Genomic DNA, 23,234 nt, shown 5'->3' with positions numbered 1-23,234 from the left:
GTACATAATAATCTTTATTGTCACAAGTAGGCTTACATTGCAATGACGTTGCTGTGAAAAGCCCCTCGTCGCCACATTCCGGTGCCTGTTCGGGTACACAGAGGGAGAATTCAGAATGTTCAAATTACATTAAAGCACATTTTTTGGGACTTGTGGGAGGAAACCGGAGCACCCGGAGGAAATCCACGCAGACACGGGGAAAACGTGCAGACTCCGCACAGACAGTGACCCGGCCGGGAATCGAACCTGGGACCCTGGTGCTGTGAAGCCACAGTGCTAACCACTGTGCTACCGTGCTGCCCACATTGAACAGTGTGTGAGGCTGGTTGTTCAATTGTAAGGATATGGCATTTGAACATACATTCACCAACATTTTATCATTCGTCTGAGGTCACTGGATTTCTTGCAACATTGCTTCCAGGTCCTCAGAAGTACACTGCTGACAATGACTGCACAGCTCTCCTATTGCCTTTGCAATATTTTCCTGGAAGGTCTCCGAGTCCCATATGGATAGAGCCACTTCTGACCATTGGCTGCGCCAAAGCCTCCTGTGCTGCGTTGGAAAACCTTGGAGCCTACACAAAGACATGATTATGCCATTCTTGTCTTTCTCAGGATAAATTCAGTTGGAATGACTCCTGAACAGTGTTCCAGTTAAAATGCACTTCCCATTCTGAAGCTGGTTTTAAGTTGTATAGGCTATCCTGTACTCATGCTGGACTCTCATGCTTTTGCATTCCCTGCTCAGATGTGCAGTCCCTCACTAATGGGCGTATCACTGGCTGCACTCTGCAATCTGCAGACAGCACAAAGATTGTGGGTTGATTCACCTGACGCAATGGGCATAGTTTATTTCTGCATTGTGATTTCCATGCCTGTTTCTGGCCCCGATAGAATTTTGTGACCATGGCCTATCAACAGCCAAGCTTCATCCACCCCCTTCCAGTAAACAATGTGGTATCCCTATGACCCCTTTGTGAGCTTTTTGTGCAGCCTTGTCAGAGTCCAGTTCCCCTCCCCTTGATTGAGCTTCCCTTAGCCTTCCATTGTTTGTCTACTTCAGCCTTTCCCTTCTGCCTGCTATTATGTGCCCTACCCTCCTGTCTCATTGACCCCCATCACCACCAACACCGCACCCCCCCCCCCCCCGGCTCTCTCTCTCTCTGCCCCCCCCCCCCAACTCTCCAACTTGTACCCACCTTTGGTTCAACGTTGGACCTTTGATGCAGTGGCTACATGAGTGTCGTAGCACAGTCTAATCCAGATAGACACCGGACTGTGGCCTGGAGATCCCAACCCTGGGTGCAGTGCCAAACCGGGATGGTGGCATAGGAAGGTCCATGGGTCCAGCAGCATAGTGCTGTCTGTGAAGACCAGTTTGGCATGGAGATGGAGGGCAGGAACCGATCTACCCCAGCGGAGTGGTGAATAGTGCATCAGGAACTTCATAGCACTATGGAAGAGAGGTTTTGTTTCACTCACCTCCAATTCTCTTGCGAACAGCCTTGTGCACGCTATTTTTCAGCAGTCGGGTTTGATGCTGAGGTGATTTCCCGCTGGCGTGTCACAAGATTGGAAGGCTTGATGGGACACTGGCCGGCAGATCTTTTAATGAGCATTCATTAGATGGAGTTCGCACCAATGGCCAGCGGTATGACCGACTCGCCATTTATCTACCATTGGGAGATTGTATGTTGGCGAGTTTCTGACTTTTTGGCTCTTGCCAAATTTGCCTTGCCTGCCCACCACAAAACCCACCACAGGTAATTTGGGGGAATTCCACCCATTGTTTCCCGCCCAGTTCTAGCCCAACCTCAGTCAGAACAATCGAACCCTGGATCTGGTCTGAGGGAGGTTCAAAAATTAATTCTCATCATCTGGTGATTTAAATTGACGAGGGACATCAGAAGAAACTTGTAGGGGTTAATATGTGAAGATTGAAATAATGTTATGATTGATCAGCTTTAATCTAAGTTCCACTTTTTCATTTGAACTATAAATCAATGTTCCATTTTAGTTGGGAGTGTAATAAAGAGCACATAAAACAGTTGATCAGAGTTGTTCAAATATAGATATGTTAGGATTGCTCCAAATATTAGAAGATTACAGTAACTGTATCAGGTCAGTGTCATAATATCCACTCATGTAAATAGTGAGATGCAGACAGGCAGTGATTGACACACAGGATAACCAATGAACACACACGACACATAACAACCAATCACCAGACAGGCCATCACCACGATAAAGCACACAGGGCATTAAGACTCTCCCTCTCTCTACAGGACACAGCTACTGAGATAGTAAGAGTGCACAAGCCAGTGAGCACTATCACCATGAGGTAGAGAGTTAGTCTGGTCAAGCCAGTAGGAGGTTATCAGTTAGATTGATAGAGTGTCAACTCACAGCAGACTATGTACAGCAATCAGGAAGTTCAATAAAACAGTGTTGGACCATCTCCTGTGTCAGAAGCCTGTTTCTAGTTTCACTGCATCCAGTTGCAGTCAACGTTGAGCCAATTTACTTAACACATCATGGTACCAGAGTGCTATTGATCCTAACGAACCTACCTCGAGTGCATCTGCAATGACCAACAAGCAGCCATCCAGCGACATGGAAAGGATTCAGCCTCCTTCGCAACTCCGGATCTCCGGCAACCTCGGCGCCAATTGGAAAGTCTTCAAACAAAGGTTTCTCCTGTACATCAAGGCCTCCGACCTCGAGGCAGCATCGGATGCCAGAAAGATTGCGCTGTTCCTGTCGACTGCGGGGGATCACGCCATTCACATTTATAACTCGCTTACGTTTGCCCATGGCGAAGACAAGACAAAGTTCAAAACAGTTCTGCTGAAATTCGACAGCCACTGCGACATTGAGGTGAATGAGAGCTTTGAACAGTACATCTTCCAACAGAGGCTTCAGGGTAAGGATAAACCTTTTCAATCCTTCTTGACCCATCTCCACATCCTAGCACAGTCATGTAATTATGACTCGACGACTGATTCCATGATCCGGGATCAGATCGTTTTCTGGGTCCAGTCCGACTCCCTGCGGGAGCAGCTCCTCAAAATCAAACAGTTGACCCTCTCCATCGCCATCGAAACGTGCGTCGCCCATGAGCATGCCAGAAATCGCTACTCCCGCATCAGGGCGGCAGAAACTTCAAAACTGGCCTCCCACGAGGCAGAAAGGGTGCAGGCCATAGCGAAAATTCAAGGCCTGAGCATCGAGGAAAGTGCCGCTTCGCGCGCGTTTCTTGGGTCCCCACGCATGCGCGCCACAAGGACAATGAGGCCGACGACCCTGAGGTGCATGCGCGAACGACGGCCGACCGCACTGCGAATGCGCGATGGCGCACAGAACGTGCTGACGTCAGCGTCATGACGTGTTCGAATTGTGGCTCCGCCCATTCAAAGCGGCAATGTCCAGCCAAAGGCAGGCGATATCTACAGTGTGGAAAGCCTGGCCACTACGCGGCCTTCTGCAGGTCTGCTCCACCGAACAACAGCCAGCAATCCCAGCTGCAGCGCGCAGACGTGTCCGCTGTGTACAACAAGGCATGCAGGATTCTGATCCAGACAGCCCAACGGACCCCAATGCTGACTGCCTCGAGTCTCCATATAGGGTGGGCATCATCACCACACGCGAGTTGGTCTCTACCGTGCCTGCCAACTGCCTTTTGATCCTCAGTGTGGATCTTGACGACGAGTGGTGTGCCGTCATCACAGACAACCAGTCTCGCATCCGATTTAAATTGGACCCTGGCGCGTCTGCGAACCTCATATCACAGTCGGACTTCGACAGCATCCGACACCAACCTAGCATTCTTCCACCAGCCTGCCAGCTCCTTGACTACAATGGTAATGCCATAGCTGCCAGTGGGCCGTGACAGCTAGGTGTCTCTCAAAAGGCAATCAAGGCGACGTTGAGATTCGAGATCGTCCAGCCTGGCAAGACATCTCTGCTCGGTGCGCGCGCATGCAAACTCCTAAATCTGGTACAGCGAGTTCATGCCATGTCCTCGACACCGGCGACGGCCTCGCCCAATGCAAATCTCCAGGGTGAGATAGACGACATTCTCACACAATACCACAGTTTGTTTGATGGGATGGGCACACTCCCATATCGCTACAAGACATTGCTCAAGCCGAATGCCACCCCAGTCATCCATGCACCACGCCAGATGCTGGCTCCTCTCAAGGATCGTCTGAAAACGCAGCTCCGAGAGCTCCAAGACCAGGGCATCATCTCAAAGGTCACGGAACCCACAGACTGGGTCAGCTCCATGGTCTGCGTCAAGAAACCCTCTGGCGAACTCCGCATTTGCATTGATCCCAAAGACCTGAATCGCAACATTATGCGAGAGCATTACCCGATCCCGAAGCGTGAAGAATTGACCTGTGAGATGGCTCACGCCAAATTCTTTACCAAGCTGGACACCTCCCGTGGCTTCTGGCAAATTCAGCTGGACGAGTCCAGTCGGGAGCTGTGCAGTTTTAACACTCCGTTTGTCAGTTATTGCTACCACCGCATGCCTTTTGGTATCATACCAGCTTCCGAAGTATTTCATCGCATAATGGAGCAAATGATGGAGGGCATCGAGGGGGTGCGAGTCTATGTGGACGACGTGATCATTTGGTCCATGACGCCCGAGGATCACATTGCTCGCCTCAAACTGGGTTTCCAGAGGATTCATGAAAATGGCCTCCAGCTCAACAGGGCCAAATGCTCGTTTGGGCGGTCCGCTATCAAGTTTTTAGGTGACCACATTTCACAGCAAGGTGTGCAACCTGACGCCGACAAGGTGCTGGCAATCAATGCCATGAAGACACCAGAGGACAAAAGGGCGGTCCTCCGCTTCCTCGGGATGGTAGATTTTCTCGGAAAATTCAATCCTAACATGGCATCCCACACCACGGCCCTCCAGCATCTCGTTAAAAAGTCGACAGTGTTCCAGTGGCTTCCCGCACATCAAGCGGAGTTGCTTGAGCAGAAGGCGAAGCTCACCACAGCCCCAGTACTGGCGTTCTTTGACCCAACCAAGGATACCAAGATATCCACAGACGCAAGCTAGGACTGCATTGGGGCGGTGCTCCTCCAGCGAGACGACTCCTCGTCCTGGGCTCCAGTGGCATATGCCTCCAGGGCCATGACTCCGACCGAACAACAGTATGCCCAGATCGAAAAAGAGTGTCTGGATCTCCTGACAGGAATAGTCAAGTTTCATGACTCCGTATACAGTCTGCCGAAGTTCACGGTGGAAACAGACCACAGGCCTTTAGTCCACATAATCCAGAAGGATTTAAATGACATGACACCTCGGCTGCAGCGGATTCTTCTTCATTCTGCCGATATGACTTCGAACTCGTTTATACACCGGGCAAGGAGCTGATCGTCGCGGATGCCCTATCCCGATCCATCACCATGCCATGTGAACCGGGCGACTTCATTCACCACATCGAGGCACAGGTGCAGTTGTGTAGCAGCAACCTCCCAGCCACTGATGAACGAGTTGTCCAGATACACGAAGAAACTGCCAAAGATCCTCTACTGCAGCGCGTGATGCAACACCTTGCCCATGGCTGGCAAAAGGGGCAGTGCCCCCAGTTCTTCAACGTTAAGGACGAGTTAACGGTTGTCGAGGGGATCCTTCTTAAACTAGATAGAATCGTCATTCCCCAAAGCATGCAAGCCATGGTGCTCAGACAGATCCATGAGGGTAACCTTGGGGTCGGAAAATGTTGACGCAGAGCTCGGCAGGCAGTCTACTGGCCTGGCATCAGCCAGGACATTGCCAACACGGTCCTCAACTGCACAACAAGCCAGAAGTTTCAACCAGCTCAGCCCAAGGAAACACTGCAACAGCAAGAGATCGTGACTTCGCCGTGGTCCAAGGTGGGGATAGACCTCTTTCATGCAAATGGGTGTGATTACGTGCTCTTGGTCGACTACTTCTCCAGCTACCCGGAAGTGGTGAAACTGTCAGACCTCACGTCCAAGTCAATGATTAAAGCCTGAAAAGAGACGTTTGCCAGGCACAGCATACCACTCACAGTAGTGAGTGACAGTGGCCATATTTCTACAGCCAAGAGTGGTCCGACTTTACACGATCCTACCACTTCAGTCAAATCACATCCAGTCCCCATTACCCGCAATCGAACGGGATGGCCGAAAAAGGGGTCCATATTGTCAAGCGGTTGCTGTGCAAGGCTGCAGACTCAGCCTCGGACTTCAACTTGGTGCTGTTGGCATACAGGGCAACCCCTCTGTCGACTGGTTTGTCTCCGGCGCAGCTGCTCATGAATCGCAACCTGAGGACAACTGTTCCAGCCATCCATGTTCCAGACCTTGACCGCCTCACAGTGCAGCAGAAAGTGCAGCGATCCAGGGACCAGCAGAAGATCACGTTTGATGCTCATGCCAATGATCTACCTGCGCTGGCTCCAGACGATGTTGTTCGTGTCCAGTTGCCTGAGGGAGGTTGGTCAGCCCCAGCTATTGTCGTCAGACATGCTGCCCCCAGGTCCTTCATTGTCCAAATGGCTGATGGCTCCATACTACAGCGCAACAGGAGGGCGCTACGAAAAGTTCCCTGCCCACCATTTGGCCGCACTTCTCCGCATGTCATCATGCCTCCTCCGGACATCTCGCACCACGAGGCCACCGATCTGGCAGCGATCAGGCCTCTCCAAGTGCCGGCGTCCCCCCCTCGTCTTCTGAGGCGATCGGCAAGAATTCGTCGCCCACCACAAAGCCTGAATCTATAGACTTAAATCTTGTAAATTTTGTTCAGTTTGCTCTGTATCTGCACGATAGACACCTTCCCAAGTACATATGTTCATTCACTCACCACTTGTATATAATCATGCATGTATATATATCGCCACGTTCCAAAATTTACTTCAAAAAGGGGATATGTCATAATATCCACTCATGTCTATAATGAGATGCAGACAGGCAGTGATTGACACACAGGATAACCAATGAACACACACGACACATAACAACCAATCACCAGACAGGACACCACCACTATAAAGCACACGGGGCATTAAGACTCTCCCTCTCCCTGCAGGACACAGCTACTGAGATAGTAAGAGTGCACAAGCCAGTGAGCACTATCACCATGAAGTAGAGAGTTAGTCTGGTCAAGCCAGTAGGAGGTTATCAGTTAGATTGATAGAGTGTCAACTCACAGCAGACTATGTACAGCAATCAGGAAGTTCAATAAAACAGTGTTGGACCATCTCCTGTGTCAGAAGCCTGTTTCTAGTTTCACTGCATCCAGTTGCAGTCAACGTTGAACCAACTTACTTAACACATCAGTCAGAATGAAGGGATCATCAACAAACTCACAGGAATGCACGGCTTTGACACATCTGTTCCTGAAAGTGATTGTTCACAGTAAGAACAAAAGATGCCATTCCCATAGAAAAAATACCTTAATGTTTTGCAGGTAGCAAATAGGTCTGATGTAAATATTGATATTGTGTTTTTCCAGCTCTGAAGAGCACTACAACTAAATTCCTAACAACTGCACCAGAGTGCAGTTTAGCTTCAACAAAGGATATCATAGTTTAACGATATGGTTCTGCGGGTTCTGTTGAACTCTGAAATAGAATGTTGTGAAGGTATTTCTGCTGGGGAAGTACAGCCACCAGATTATAAATGAAAGGCCCTGAATTTTGTTTCTGTAGGAAAAAAGACAAAAATAAGGGGCGGGATTCTCCGTCAGCCGATGTCGGGATCGCGAAACACTATCAGGCGGAGAATCGCATGTCAACTAAAAATCAAGGCTAGCACCAGGCGGCGAACAAAGTGCCATGCTCTGGTCCCTTGACAGCAGCATAAATGCATTCTACGCCACATGCCAGTGTGGCCATGCAAATTGTGCAGTAAACGCCATTGGCATATCACTAACGGGCTGGACCCGGCAATTTCAGGGCCCCCAGAAATTCGCTGCCTCCACCAGGCGGAATTACCCATAGCGAGGTTCACTTGTGGAATTTAAAATCGGAAACAGGCACCGTGGTTGCTGAGGGAGGGAGTGGGGGTACAAACAGTACCCAACTTGATAACAGTGCCGCTGGCCCCGGGGGCATCTATCAGGGCCAAGGTGAGTAGTGGGAGGCAGTCAGGAGGTGGGCCGTGGGTCTGGATGGATGGGCATGAACCACCATTGTCGCAGCCTGCGAGGCAGCCATCTGGCTGGTTGCCTCCCAGGCCATTTCCCTAGGTACCCGCTGTTCACTGCCGACCTATCAACGGGATAGGCATGCTCCAGCGCAACCAGTGTCATCACCTTGGCTGGAATGAGGATCGGCATGCATCAGAATTTCACGAGTTGTATGTGGCACCGGTGCCAGCCCATTAACGGGACCTGAATCGCTCTGGGATCAGCACCACTTTTGCCATCATAGAACATTCGCGATTCAGTCCCAGCGTCAGCACTTAGTCTCTCAAATAGAGACTCTCACCTAATACAGGATAACCAATGAACACACACGACACATAACAACCAATCACCATAATATAGTTACATTCAACAAATATGCACGCAATAGAAATCTCCAAGCATAAAAGATAAATGCAAACTGAGTTACAATGACGGAGCAATATTTAGCCCAGATTTTCACGTCAAAGCAACAATGAAGCTAATAGCTTTTGGTGCTATCTATGCACAAATCATGCAGCAACTTTCAACAGGAGGCAGATGTGTGGTTAAACTCAAATAATAAGAAGTTACTGTTTGGGTTGCTCAATTTCACTGCTTGCTTCATGATAACAATATCTCATTATCTGCCCTGCCAGTGGAATGCATCGAATGACATGAAGTTGCTGTATTTACGCAGTATATATGAACTACCACAGAAAGCTAAGCCCTGTCTATCCAAGTTGAAGAGCCTTTCAAAATATAATTAACATTAATTACTGTTAATCAATCTCTCTGGCACTGAAGATTAACAAGCACAAAGTGTGGATTCGTATTCCCAAGGTAAATTGCTCATGGAGTTTTAGAGAATATAAAATGTTAATTTTAATTTTACTTTAACTTTTCATCTGCTTTATTCTCTCTCTCATAATCCAAACTTTCTTTCCATCTCTTTAATTCTACTTCCATTCTAATTCTGCTTCCATTCAAAGTATTTAAAGTGGAGGTGAATAAATATTTGATAGATCGAGGAATAGAGGGCTATGGGGAAATAGCACAGAAAAGGAGTTGAGGCCGGCATAGATCAGCCATGATCAGGCTTGAAGGGCCTGGTGGCCTACTCCTGCTTCTAATTCTTGTGTTCTTGTGTTGTGTCCTCTTTCTATGCCTGATTTGGCATTAAATTCATCCACTGTAATTTATACTGTGAGGAAAATGCAAGTCATCATATTTATTTTTGCAATGTTATTGTCATATTGTTACATACTAGGAAGCAATTTGTGTGGGTGTTACTGATGTAATTGAATTGGAGACAGTAGACGCAAAGGTTAAAACATCAATAGAGGAGTGTAAAGGCAAGTGGATTGAAATGGCAATGAACAGTGAGCCAGGAGAGCTTGAATCGGAATTTACATGAGGCAAATAAAATAAGTGGTTTAAAGTTGGCTGTTGTATTTCAAAAAGAACATTTACAATTGGAAGATTGTAAATAAATCAGGCAAAATAGTGTAAATTCACTTTTAAAATACGGTTGTTATAAATTAAACAAAAGAGGGTTGATCAGTTCTGCGAAAAGGAACTTCTAAAGGATTATAAAAACAATAGGTTATACGATCAACGAGAAAAAATAGATTTAAAGAAACATTGAAAACTGTGTTAGGTGTGTGACTATGAGATCTTGATAAAGGCAGTGAATGCTGAAACTGACCTGTGAAGACCAGTTGCTGATATTCGGAGAGGAGACCATGTAATATTTTCCTGAGAGTAGCAGGACAGTTTGTGGTACTGTTACAAGAATTTTATAGATTTGAAAATCTATGAGGACTGTTGCCATCAAGACCATAAGATATAGAAACAAAGGAACATAGGAATTTGGAGCAGAAGTCGGCAATTCAGCCCTTGGAGCCTGTTCCGCCATTCAATCAGATCATGGCTGATCTCTTCCTGGTCTCAAATCTACCTCCCTACTTGTTCCCCATATCCCTTTCACTCATTTTTTTTTGTCAGAAATATATCTATTTCCTTCTTGAAACCATTTAATGACACAGCTTTCACCGTACAATGAGGCAGTGAGTTCCACAAATTCACCACCCTCTGCGAGAAGTAGCTCCTCCTCATCTCAGTTCTAAATCTACCGCCTCTCAACCTATATCTGTGACCTCTCGTTTTAGATTGCCCCACAAGGGGGAATATTTGGTCTCTGTTTACTTTATCAATCCCTTTTAGTATCTTATATACCTCGATCAGATCCTTCTCATCCTTCTAACCTCCAGCGAGTATAAACCCAAATGGTTTAATCTCTCATCATACATCACCCTTTCACCATGGAATCAATCTGGTGAATGTCCTCCGAACTGCCTCCAATGCCACCACATATTTCCTCAAAAAAGGAGACCAAAACTGGACACAATACTCCAGATGTGGTCCCACCAACACCCTATACAATTGCTACAACACTTCTCTACTTTTTGTGCTCCAGTTCTTTTGCAATAAATGCTAACATTCCATTTGCCTCTTCAATTACATGCTGTGCCAATTTTCTATGATTCATGAACAAAAACCCTCAGATTCCTGTGCCCAAACATATTTTGAATCTGCTTTCCATTTAGATAATAATTTGCCTTTCTATTTTTTCAACCAAAATGGATAACCTTACACTTAGTTATATTAAAGTCCATCTGCCAAATTTTGGCCCAATCTCCTAGCCTATCTGTATCCATCTGTAAAATCTTTATCTTCTCGTCACTGCCTGCTTTCTCACCTATTTTAGTATCATCTGCAAATTTTGCTATGTTACACTCTGTCCCTGCTTGCAGATCATTTATCTAGATTGTAAACAGTTGAGGTCTGAGAAATGACCCCTGCGGCATTCCTCTAGTTACAGGCCATCAGCCAGAGAAGGACCCATTTAGCCCAACCCTTTGATTTCTGTCTGTCAGTCCGCCAATCCTCAATCCAATCTAGTACCCTAACCCCAATACCTTCCGATCTCATATTCTGAATCAGTGTTTTATGTGGCACCTTGTCAAACGCCTTCTTGAAGTCATACCACACCCACAGGTTCTCCATTATCCACATTGCTGGTTACATCCTCAAAGAACTCAAGCAAGTTTGTCAAGCATGACTTACCTTTCATTAAACCATGCTGACACTGGTGGATTGAGCTTTATCTTTCCAAATGTTCAGTCATCTCCTCAATGATTGATTCCAGCAACTTGTCCACCGCAGAGGTCAAGCTAACCAGTCTATTGTTTCCTACCTTTTGCTCCCTCCCTTTTTGATAGGGGCGTCACATTAGCATGTTTCCAATCCATCGGGACCCTTACAGAATCCAAGGAATTCTGAAATATCATGACCAATGCATCCACTATCTCTTCTACTACCTCCCTTAACACCCTAGGGTGCAGGCCATCAGGACCCAGGGACTTAATCAGGACCCGGAGACTTATCTGCCATTAATCTCATTAGTTTATTCAATACTGTCTCTCTAGTGATGGTTATTGCACCAAGTTCCTCCACATTAACTGTAGTTTTTGGAAATTGTTTATTCTACCATGAAGAAAGAGGCAAAATATTGGTTCAGGGACTCTGCCATCTCTGTGTTCCCAATTGTTACCTGACCATTATCGTCCGCTAAAGGGCCAACATTTACTTTAGTTATTCTCTTCCTCATTATATACTTACAGAAGCTTTTGGTATCAATGTTTATGTTTTCTGTGAGTTTCCTTTGGTAGTTCATCTTAGTTCTTTTGATTTTATTTTTAGTAGCCTTTTGCTGAACCTTTAATTCTTCCAGTCCTTCAGCTTACTGATGTGTTGGGTGTTCTGGATCCGTGGAACACATACAGGTCATCAACACTTGAAATAGTGCAACACTATTTTATTGAATCATTAACTGTTTTAACATACTCTGACTGTGGGTTAATACGATACTAGCTTTAACTAAAGACCTTTGCCTTGTCCTAACCAGTCGATGCACTCAGCACATGGTGAATGTCTGTGTTACTGGCTGTGAGCTCTGTCCTCCTAGCTAGCTGCAACTCGAATGAGCGGGAACTCTAATGCCTCCTGTCTTTATAGTGCGTGTGCTCTAACTGGTGATTGGCTGCGGTGTTGTGGGTGTTGATTGGTCCCACTGTGTGTCCATCAGTGTGTGTCTGCACCATGATATACTGGTGTATATTATGACACTTACCACTAGCTTTTGCAATATAGTATGCCCTAGGTTTTGCCTTTATGTCTTCCTTGACTTCCGTGTTTAGCCATGGAGCATTTTTCTCCCTTTTATAGTTCCTCTTCCTCTCAGGAATATACTTTAATTGAAAGGTATTTAATACCTCCCTGAACATCCACCATTGTTCCTCAACTGTCCTATTCTCAATGATTTGCCAGTCTACTTGCCAACTCTTTTCTCAGGCCTGTATAATTACCTCTGCCCAACGGTAAAACTCTAGTATGGCACTCTGTCCTCTCTCGCTCAATCTGAATTTGGAAATTCTAGCATGCTGTGATCAGTCCTTCCAAGAGGATCCTTAATGACAAGACTATTTATCAACCCGTCTTCGTTACCTTATACTCTGGCTGAACAAATGCCTCCTCATCTCAGTTTTCAGATATCGTTCCTTCAGTCTGAGACTGTGCCCTTGGTTCTAGTCTTTTCTACTAGTGGGAACATCTTCTCCACATCCACTCTATCTAGGCCTCTCAGTATTCTAAAGTTTAAATAAGATCCCCCCTCATCCTCATCCTTCTAAACTCCGTCGAGTACAGCCCCAGAGTTCTCGGCCACTCCTCATATACACGGCCTGCAAAAGGGGGTTTAGCACTGAATTTACTTAAGCCAACATATTTGAGGAAATGTTTGTAATGCACTCTTAACAGTGTAAAGGTGTTCTTGTGTTTTAAGTGTGATTTTCTTTTTTTACTTATTTTAAGACATTTTTAATGTCAATGTATAAAATCAACAAAATTGGCCTAAGAGTTACTTACCTTGACTTCAGCTAACGACTCATAATACACAAATTGCAAATCGTTGTGCCAGCTGATTCAAGTTTCCCTTTGGAATGTGGATAGCCGGGCAATTACCGTGCCGTTTCTTTCTCACTCCTTGTACTTGTAATTGCTCAATCCTTCACTCTAATTAGGTAAGAGGATAGATCATTGCCTGTCCTACTGATGTGGATTTCGAATTTTCTGTTTTCCTCGCTGTGACCGTATCAGATCACAATTTAAGAATCCTTGAAAGTAAAGAATTTAAAATCATAAATTGCAAGGGTATGTTTAACTAATGGTAGACAGCCTGCTACAGCAATTTTTGGCCCATCAGAAAGTAATATTGACAAAGGAGGCGGGATTATGGGGACAGACAGGAAAATGGAGTTGAGGCCACATTAGATCTAATTGACTAGTGGAGCAAGCTCGAAGGGCTGAGTGGAACATTCCTGCTCCTATTTCTTATGTTCTACCATTATTATTACCACAGCTACAAATTACATGTTTGCACAAATTACATTATACATGCTATTGAAGGAGAGAGTAGAGGTGCAGGGGCCAAGTCACAATGTTTCAAACCTCATCACGCCTAAAGGCAAACTTAACACACATTAGGAGGGCGGTAACTACAAAAGATGGTGAATTTCAGATCATAGAAACCTGTCTTATATGAGCAAGTGACTGTCAAGCTGTCCCAAAGGGAGAACTTGAAAGGCATGGGCTCTGTGCTTCTTGGATGCAGCACAGAAATCATGATATGCCCCATAATATTGAATTATTTAGTAATTTGCAGAATGTTATGTGAAGATGTCCTTACACTTCCCTTATATCCATGCATAACATGTATGTGATAATAATGCACTACCCATAAGAACACGCTTACTTATTTATTTATAAAGCATTTTACTTTCTTCATAGAACAAGAACAATCCAGGCTCCAATCCAGTGAACTAGAAGAGGAAAACTCATGAGAGCACTTTGCATCCCTATCTATATTTGAACCAATCACCAACACAGATTTCATGGTAGGTCGACAGAGATCCTAAGGAGGAATACTTGACAAAGTATTTGCAACGAGCATTGGTGGTGAAGTGTAGCAGTGGTTGAGTTGGAAGATGGGTTGACTAATGCGTGGAGTGATCCAGCGTAGTGAGTGTCCCTCCTCGGCTATATGGGATCATTGCTCCTATTGCGCCTGCTTTCAAGACAGTGAAAGGAGATCTGCAAAATATGAACTTCCTAAAACCTGGATATGAAGTACCATCTGTCACATTCGTGATGTCAACACCTTCTACATTGAGGACCAGTTGGCTGCACTGCTGACTATTATATTCTACTGTGGAAGCCCTGGCTAAGAAGGTCAACAGTCCAGTAAGAATCTCTCTCACAAATATTCCACTGCTGCAATGGAGGTTTCAGGGTGCAAAATCTAAGAAACTGTCAGAGCCATTGTTAACTCTCTTGAACAATTATAAGTAACCAGAGGGGATGGATTTCAAGACCTCACAAATTCCCATTGCTTTTTATTTAAGCTGAATATTAGGCATGGTGAGGAGACACCATCTTGACATGGCATGTATGAAATTAGCGCAATAGCTTCAAATGAATGGCAGTTCTGAGCTGACAGATAGTTCTGCACAAGATCACAACTGCCTGCTCCAAAAGAAATAAGCTCACATCCAACTCCGATCCCAAACACAACTGAGTCAATGTTGATTACGCTGACAGAACATGGGCCGTCTATCTCCTATGGAGTAGGCCAGTGGGCTATGCAATCATTCATTTGTGCAACTCCTTCAATATGGAGAGGACACCAGCATAGGCATTTACTCAATAGCAAGAAAAAAAGATGAGACAAATGGACCAGCAAAACAAAATGAAACAGCTATGATAAAATGTATTCACCTTCATTATACCTTGGAGTCTGTTATTCTTTTCCTGTGCAGAGAAGAAAACCCGTTGTCCAAAACGTAACGGAACAGAACACATGCCATTCTCTGCAAAACGTAAACAATTAAAGCAGATAGTAATTCAGATCTTGGAAATCCATCGATTAGAAAATTGTAACAAAGTGTTGTGGCATTAGAAACCAACAGCCGAGTCATCGCATGAGAAAATGTTCTTGCACGCAAAATGAACAGATGGCATTTCCGAGCAGGACAAACTGTTGAAGCAGGAGGTGGAGGAGGGCTAGCTCAACAGGGGGACATATCCACGTGGCGTGTTCAGGGAGAAATTCTCCAATCTGAATCTCAGCAAGGAACAGTGTGCTACACATCTCCACTTCACTCAGGTCACTGAAATCTGTCACCTGTTGCAGCCAAACACAAACCTCAAAGCAGGCTACATTGCTGTGTAGATGACGATAGTGATGAACCTTGGACGGGATTCTCTGATCCTGAGACTAAGTGTTGACGCTGTCATAAACGCCGTCGCCTTTCACGACGGCGTCAACAGACCCCCAGGAGCAGCGATTCCGAGCCCTCAGTATGCCAGCACGGCAGTGGAGCGACCCACGCCGCTCCCGCGTCAAATGGGCGCTGCGGGTCTGCGCATGCGTGCTGCACCCTGCGCGGATGCGCACATGCGCGGTGGCTTTTCCTTCTCCGCCCCGGCCCAGACGCAACATGGCGTAGGGCTACAGAGGCCGGCGCAGAGCAAAAGAGGCCCCCAGCCCAAGAGGCCGGCCCGCCGATCGGTAGGCCCCGATCGCAGGCCAGGCCACAGTAGAGGCCTCCCATCCCGTCCTTTATGCCTGTGGCTCCTTTCAGGCTGGAGATATTTGCAGCACCTTGCAGTTTTCTGTCCTTGCTGCTTAAGGGAGATAACTGAAGCTCTGTATTCCATTACCGCTGAATACATTTCATTCATGCTTGTCAGGCAGCAGCAGAAGAGTGAGCCTTTGGCTTTGCAAGGATTGTAGGCTTCCCCATGGCGTAGGGAGCCATTGACTGTATGCATGTTGCTTTGTGGGTGCCACATGTGGACACTGATATGTGCCGCAATCTAGAGAGATTGCAGTCCCTCAACGTCCATTGGAGTGTGACCGCAGGCAGCAACCGAGCCGATTAAATGTCAGTTTCCTAGCAGAAGCCATGATGCCTTCATTACACAGAAGGCTAGTGTGCCATATGTATTTAAACCATCACAGCAAAGCAAAGGATGGCGATTGGGTGAGAACAGTTGCTGACCATATGGCTGATGACTCTAGTATGCAACCCACACATGCAAGGGTAGCATGTCTACAACAAACGTCATGCTGCCATCTCGTTATAATAGAGTGGATCCCTGATGTGCTGATAGAAATACTTCCAATGTTTGGACCACTGGAGTCAAACTTGGTATACCATGCACGGTTTTGGTCTCCATATCAAAGGATGGATATACGTGCCTCGGTGAATTGCTCCTCCAATTTCTTTGCTCTCATTTACTTTGAAGCATGTGTAACAGGTGTCTTCCCAGGGAATTGGCTGTCACTTCCTGGAAAGGATTTCTGGAAGGGACAGATATCAAGCTCGACACAAAGTACTCCATGTACCTTGATATAGCACAAGGTTTCCTGACAGGCTTGCCAGGGCACCAAACATTTCACTGTAGATACCAACAACCATCTTCTGTAACTTACTCAATTGCTCTGTTTTGCAGCAGACGATTTGGACCATACAAGTGCCAGGGAATGACTATATCCAACAAGAGAGAATCTAATGATCAATTGCATTACCATTGTTGAATCCCCCATCATCAACACCCTGGGGTTACCATTTACTAGAAACTTAATTAGACCAGCCAGATCAATACCCATCCAGATCAATATTGCGACTACAAGAATAGGTCAGAGGCTGGACGAGTAACGAGTGGCGAGTAACTCACCTCATGACTCCCCAAACCTTGACCACGAGTTAGAAGGCACAAGTTTGAGTGGGATAGAATACTCTCCATTTACCTTGAGGAGTGCAGCTCCAACAATACTTGAAGCTGAAAACCATTCATGTCAAACCTGCCCACTTTATCAGCACCCCATTCACCACCTTCAAAATTCACTCCCTCCATCACCAGCACACATTGGCAGCAGTGAGTGCCACACTCAAGATGCACTGCAGCAGCTTGCTAACTCCCCTTGGACAGCACTGTCCAAACACTTAGAAGGGCAAGGGCAGCAGATGCATAGGAACATCACCTTCCGAACATCACCTTTTATTATGTACCTTTCACATAATAAAATATCCCAAGGCGCTTCGCAAGTTCCCTTCCGAATCGCACAGCATTCTGACTCGTAACTATTCTTCACTATTGTGCCGTCAAAATCCTGCCCTAACAGCATTGCGGATATACCTACACCACATAGACTGCAGAGACTGCGGAGATTCAAGAAGGTGGCTCACCACCAACTTCTCAAGGGCATTTGGGGATATCGAGTAAGAAATGCTGGCCTAGCAAGTGATGCTTACATCCAATGAATGAATAAAATATTTAAAAACCCTCAAATGCAACATTGCCTTCCAAGATTCTGGAACCTGCTGTACCCCGTCCCCTTCCCTAATAATAATAGTAATAAGAAGAAGATTAATAATCGTTTATTGTCACAAGTAGGCTTCAATGAAGTTACTGTGAAAAGCCCCTAGTTGCCACATTCCGGTGCCTGTTCGGGGAGGCTGGCACGGGAAATGAACCCGCGCTGCTGGCATTTTTCTGCATTTCAAGCTATTTAGCCCACTGGCTTGTAATGCAGTACAATGCCAGCCCTGGTTGGGAGCACACATGTGTCTGTTTCTCATTGTGTGCAGATTGAGGGAAAAGTAATTATCTTTTCAACCTTACTGTTGGGCCTGCTCTCTAACAGCAACTTCAATTTAATTTGTACCTTTCACATAATAAAATATCCCAAGGCGCTTCACAGAAATATTATAAAGCAAAATAAAGTGAAAAAATGTTTTTTATAAAGCAAAGTTAGACATCCAGTAACAGAAGGTGATATTAGTTGATCAAAGGCTTGGACAAAGAGATAGGTTGCAAGGCACGTCTTTAAGGAGGAAAGCAAGGTAGAGAGGCAAGCTGGTGTATAAGGATGGAATTCCAGGATGTATCCCCAGGCAACTGAAGGCACAGCCACCAATTTGGGGGTAATTAAAATCAGGGACACTGCAGAGGCCAGAATTCGATGAGCATAGATATGTTCTGTGTTATGGCCATGGTAATAATGTACACAGAACATCTAGTCCTTTGACTCGTAAGATGATTTATTAACAAACACATGGAAAGATAGCTAACAAACTATAATACAAATGTTAGCTAATAAATGAATTCAGTGAATTCTCCTGGAACTACTTCTAGTGAAACTGTCCTCTAGTATATGACTTACTACCAATTGCTTGATATCTCCAGTCATTTTGTAGATCTCAGTTGCCACCAGTCGGTTGGAGGTCACATCGATAACTATATCCATTGGTAGACAACTATATACAAAATTGTGCACAGGTATATCACCACAATAGGGAGGGAAATGGCCATGGAAGAATTTAAAAACAAGAATGAGCAGTTTAAAATTGAGGCATGGCTTGACCAGGAATCAATGTAAGTTGGCCAGCCCAGGGTGATAGGTGAGCAAGTCTTGGTGCAATTAAAGAAACAGGCAAGAGAATTTTGGAGGGGTTTAAGTTTATGGAGGGTAGATTGTTGGAGGCCAGCCAGGAGTGCATAACAATAGTCAAGTCGTCAGGCAACAACGGCATGAATGACGGTTTCGGAAACACTTATGCTGAGGCAGAGTGAAATGAAGTGATGCTACTGACGTGTGGTCAGGTGGTCTTTGTGATGATGCAGATACGTGTCAGATGCTTATCTCCATTTCAAATGTGACATCAAGGTTGCGATCAGCTTGATTTGGTCTTAGACTTTGCCAGGGAGAATTGATTGTTAGGGAATGGATCTTAAAGTGGGACTAAAAAGAATGGCTTCCATCATCCCAATATTTAAAATTGTGGAAATCTCTTCTTATCCAGTACTGGCTCAGCAGTCCAATAATTAACAACAGTGGAGGATTTGGGCAGCACGGTAGCACAAGTGGATAGCACTGTGGCTTCACAGCGCCAGGGTCCCAGGTTTGATTCCCCACTGGGTCACTGTCTGTGCAGAGTTTGCACACTCTCCCATTATCTGCGTGGGTTTCCTCCGGGTGCTCCGGTTTCCTCCCACCGTCCAAAGACGTGCAGGTTAGGTGGATTGGCCACGATAAATTGCCCTTAGTGACCAAAAAAAAGGTTGGGAGGGGTTATTGGGTTACAGGGATGAGGTGGAGGTGAGGGCTTAAGTGGTTCAGTGCAGACTCGATGGGCCGAATGGCCTCCTTCTGCACTTTATGTTCTATGTTCTATTTGAGAGAGGTGCTGGTGAAACAAAACAGGGTGTTGTGGACATACATATGAAACAAATGCTATGCTTTTAGATGATGGATTAATGAAGGCCCCCCCCACAACCCTGCCCCTGGCTGGAGTATTGGCGAGAGCCCCACGACACCTCCTCTGAGGATGTCTTGCCGAATTGTGCCAATTAGGCATTTAATTGTGGAGCTGTGGGCCTTGCCTGGGATCAAGGACCCTGGACACAACAATCTCCACCCTCAAGAACTGCCAGCCAATCAGAGACTGGTAACTGTGCATTGCTCAGCGACACCACTGAGGAGTTGATAACTGCTGCCAATACCGAACCCAATAAGTCCCAGGATTGCTGAGGGACCCAGGTCTGGTGCCAAGCCTTGCACACTGCAGACCTACTCAATTAACCTCTGTTAATCTTGCATCAAACCCATGTGCTTGTCCAATCCTATTTCTTTTGCACTGTTAGTCCAAAGATACAACAGTTTACAAAAAGTAAACGGGCCTCAATAGCAGGATCAGAAGAAAGAAGAAAATATTTATTTTTCAAAAATCGTTAGAGTGGTGCTGCTTCAACAGATCAATTGATCAACTGATTAACAAAAGATCAGAAATTGCTCGCATTGGAACCGGTAAGGATTTGGGGCAAAAATTCAAAGGCAGGGCCCTTACCAATTAAGAACCAGCAATCCGAGGTATCAGGCTGCAGGGCTCATCACATACAGTACTGTGGAAATAAACAAGTAGGCACAGCGAGTACTCTAGATCAAACTTTATTGGCTTGTACACAAGGAGAACAACACAGTGGAATTCACTGGATTGTTCTGTCTGAATCCAGCGAAGCAGTAACACTTGGAACTTTTTCAACCAATAGATTTACAGTTGCAGTCTAATCCCTTATTTGCATATCAACACACCAATAATATCACGGTTGAACTTTAATTTTTAACCGATGAAATGACACTAACTCTAGCCAGCAGAAAACAGGCTAAATGGGCCACTAGAAAAACGAGTATTTTCAATCCTTTGTTTGCATATTTATCTCCCCCACCTGCCCATGGATGTTACTGTAATTTACAGAAAGCACATTCTTGTTTCGGCTACATCCATCATTCTGTCTCTGCAGATCCACGCCATTCACTAAGAAACAGTTTATTATGGATTCCACAGTATAGTAAGACACGGAGGTAGAGCGGGACAGAGAACAAAAGATTATCATAAAGTACATGCAAGTTAAAGCTGTTGCAAGTAAAAGCTGATGAAAGTTAAAGCTGGTACACATTGGTCATCCATCGTGAATGGACGAGGTCACTGAATTAAATGAAGGGGGAGAGCCATGATGATACTGTGAAAAATGGCAGGAAATGTTTGCACCTTGGACTCTAGATGAGGACTCAGAGAACTGGAAGTCATATTCAGGGAGTTTCCATTATATTCAAGCCAACAAAATTCTGGAAGAGATTAAGGTCCCTGTATTCTTAAGTACAATTAGCAGCAAAACTTATAATTTTCTGAGAAGATTAGTTCAGCCAGAGATTCACAGAGATAAGACATATCAAGACTTGGTTAAAATATTAGAAAATCATATTTAGCAACGCTCTTGATTATTGCAGAAGGTTTCAGTTGCATCGAAGGATTAGTTAGAAGGTTTAAATATTGCAATCCTGTAGCAACTTGCAAAGTTTTGTGAATTTGGCAATTCATTAGATGACACAATTTTCTGTGTGGTTTGAAAAATGAGACTATACAAAGAAGGTTATTAACGGAACATAATCTACCTTTGAACACCGCATTGGATATAGCAGTTTCAGTGGAGCTCGTGGCTAAGGAGGATTCCCAGCTCAGAGCATGCACATTTGTCACTGGCCAGAAGAAATCTACACAGAAACAGGCATGTCATCGCTGTGCAGAAATTGGCCATTCACAGGCTGATTGTTGGAGCAAGGACAGTCAATGTAAAAATTGTGCCAGAATGGCCACACAATACTTTTTGCTGGAGTAAAATAACTTCTCCAGGGAAGAACATTCAAAGGAAGTCACAAAACCTATTCAAAGGAAGAAACAAATCAAATTCAACTAAGAAAATTTGATGCGTGCGCTTCACCTAAAAAGTTTTGAAATGTTATTTGGGTGTGTTTGATGGGATGTTTCCCGCCAGCTTTTTGGTTGAGATCCAGATTGATATTCACCTACAGGTAGTCATTGGTGCGATTCAGTGGCCTCGTTTCGCTTGAGCGAGAGTGCGACGAGCCCGGTGAATAGCGGAAGAGGCCAGAAACGAGAACCGCAACGGGCGCCAAACTGTTCGCGATGCAACCGGCCCATTCCCGTGGACGAAATCAGGATCCCACCGTAGCGTGGCTAGAAACTAATAATCACCACTTAAGCCCTATTTCCATGCAATTAATGGGGGCCACCCCATATCCAATAGCCTCCCATGATCCAGCAGCCACCCGTACGAGATGAGCAGATATCTTCGCTGACAGACAATGAGTCCGGAGGGCATGACCTGTGCTTGGAGGGGGCTGGGGGCAACCGGGGGGTGTAGCCCCGGCTGGGGGTGGGCTGCCTTTTGGGAACATGGGGCCAGAATGGGGCTGCGGAAGGGGGCTCTGCTGCGGGGTGCAAACGTTGTGGGTCCTCCATGCCAACCCTTGGACCTTATGTTCCCGTACCGGGGGCAACCCTAGTCCCTGCCTGTTTGCTCCACCGACCACCCATAACTCTCACTGACTGTGGAGGCCTCTGGCTGTGTGTCTGAAGGCTATTACCTAACATCCCAATCACACTTTGATGCATTGACTCTGTGCTTGAACACTATGGGAGGCAGCACCATATATGCAGCAGCCAACCTCCGAATATCCAGGAGATGGACCTCAGCCCTGGGCACAAGTCCATGACTGGGGTTTGCTGACGTTCTATTTGGGTGTGTGGGATGCAGGGTGTGCGGTGCCCTTACCTTCCCCCTCCCCCCAACTTCCCCTTCCCACTCCCTCCACCTCCCTGACTCTCCTCCTTACTCCTCCACCTACCCCCCCCCCTCCGCCCCCACCCAGTGCCCTCTCAGTCACCCTCGATGTGCTTTGCCTTCCTAGCTCTACTGCTATGCCTAGGTGTATCCCCAGAATGAACATCTGAGGTGGAGGCAGCTAGCTGCTTACCATGTCGTGTGGCCTTCGATTCCCCCGGCGGGCATCCTCTGGGGCCAGAGGGCACAGGTGGACTTGAGGCGGCACATGAACAGCCATGTTGGCTGCGAGACAGGACTTTGTCAGAGGGGTGGAATTTGGGGGAGCTGGTGGCCCCCGTCGCCAATTCTTAGGATGGGTCCGGGTTGCCACCCTGCCCCTCCTCCCTGTCGGTGCCCATAGGGCCCTGGGGTTCACCTCGGGCTAGAGGGGCAGCTGGATCGAGCCTGGTTGCTCCTGCGTCATCTGGCTCTGCCAGCCCTGACAGCTCCCCAATGTCTGCACCATGGTGTCGCCGCCCTTGGCCACACTCTGCAGTACCTCGGCAATGCCCACCTGTGACTGGGACAAGCTTCACAGCGCCACAGCCATGCCCATCTGAGAGTCACATCCCCCAGCAAGTCGGACATTCTGCCGAGACACTCAGCCATTGCCGTCATCGACTGCGCAATACCTTGGACACCTTCACGAATTCTGCTGACATCGTGCACCAGACTCTCCACTGCGGTCGCCAGCCTAGCAGTGTTGGCC

At 46.2% G+C, this 23,234-nt stretch overlaps 1 protein-coding gene across 4 annotated transcripts in view; it reads left to right on the top strand.

Moving 5' to 3' along the window:
- LOC140425189 (transmembrane protein 196) overlaps positions 1-23,234 on the top strand; it is an 81,021-nt gene that overhangs the window by 11,064 nt on the left and 46,723 nt on the right. For 2 of the 4 annotated variants that reach the window (XM_072509191.1, XM_072509188.1), the window contains exon 5: positions 14,063-14,170. The exons of the other annotated variants lie outside the window; for them this stretch is intronic. In XM_072509191.1, coding sequence (XP_072365292.1) covers positions 14,063-14,115 — 53 coding nt within the window. In that variant the 3' untranslated portion in view covers positions 14,116-14,170. Of the gene's footprint in view, positions 1-14,062; positions 14,171-23,234 lie in introns of those variants that run through there. 4 annotated transcript variants of the gene reach the window in all.

Source organism: Scyliorhinus torazame, chromosome 6, assembly GCF_047496885.1.
Source record: "Scyliorhinus torazame isolate Kashiwa2021f chromosome 6, sScyTor2.1, whole genome shotgun sequence".
Taxonomy (NCBI): domain Eukaryota; kingdom Metazoa; phylum Chordata; class Chondrichthyes; order Carcharhiniformes; family Scyliorhinidae; genus Scyliorhinus; species Scyliorhinus torazame.
Note: the sequence above shows the minus strand (reverse complement) of the source record. Positions and strands in the feature narration are given on the sequence as shown.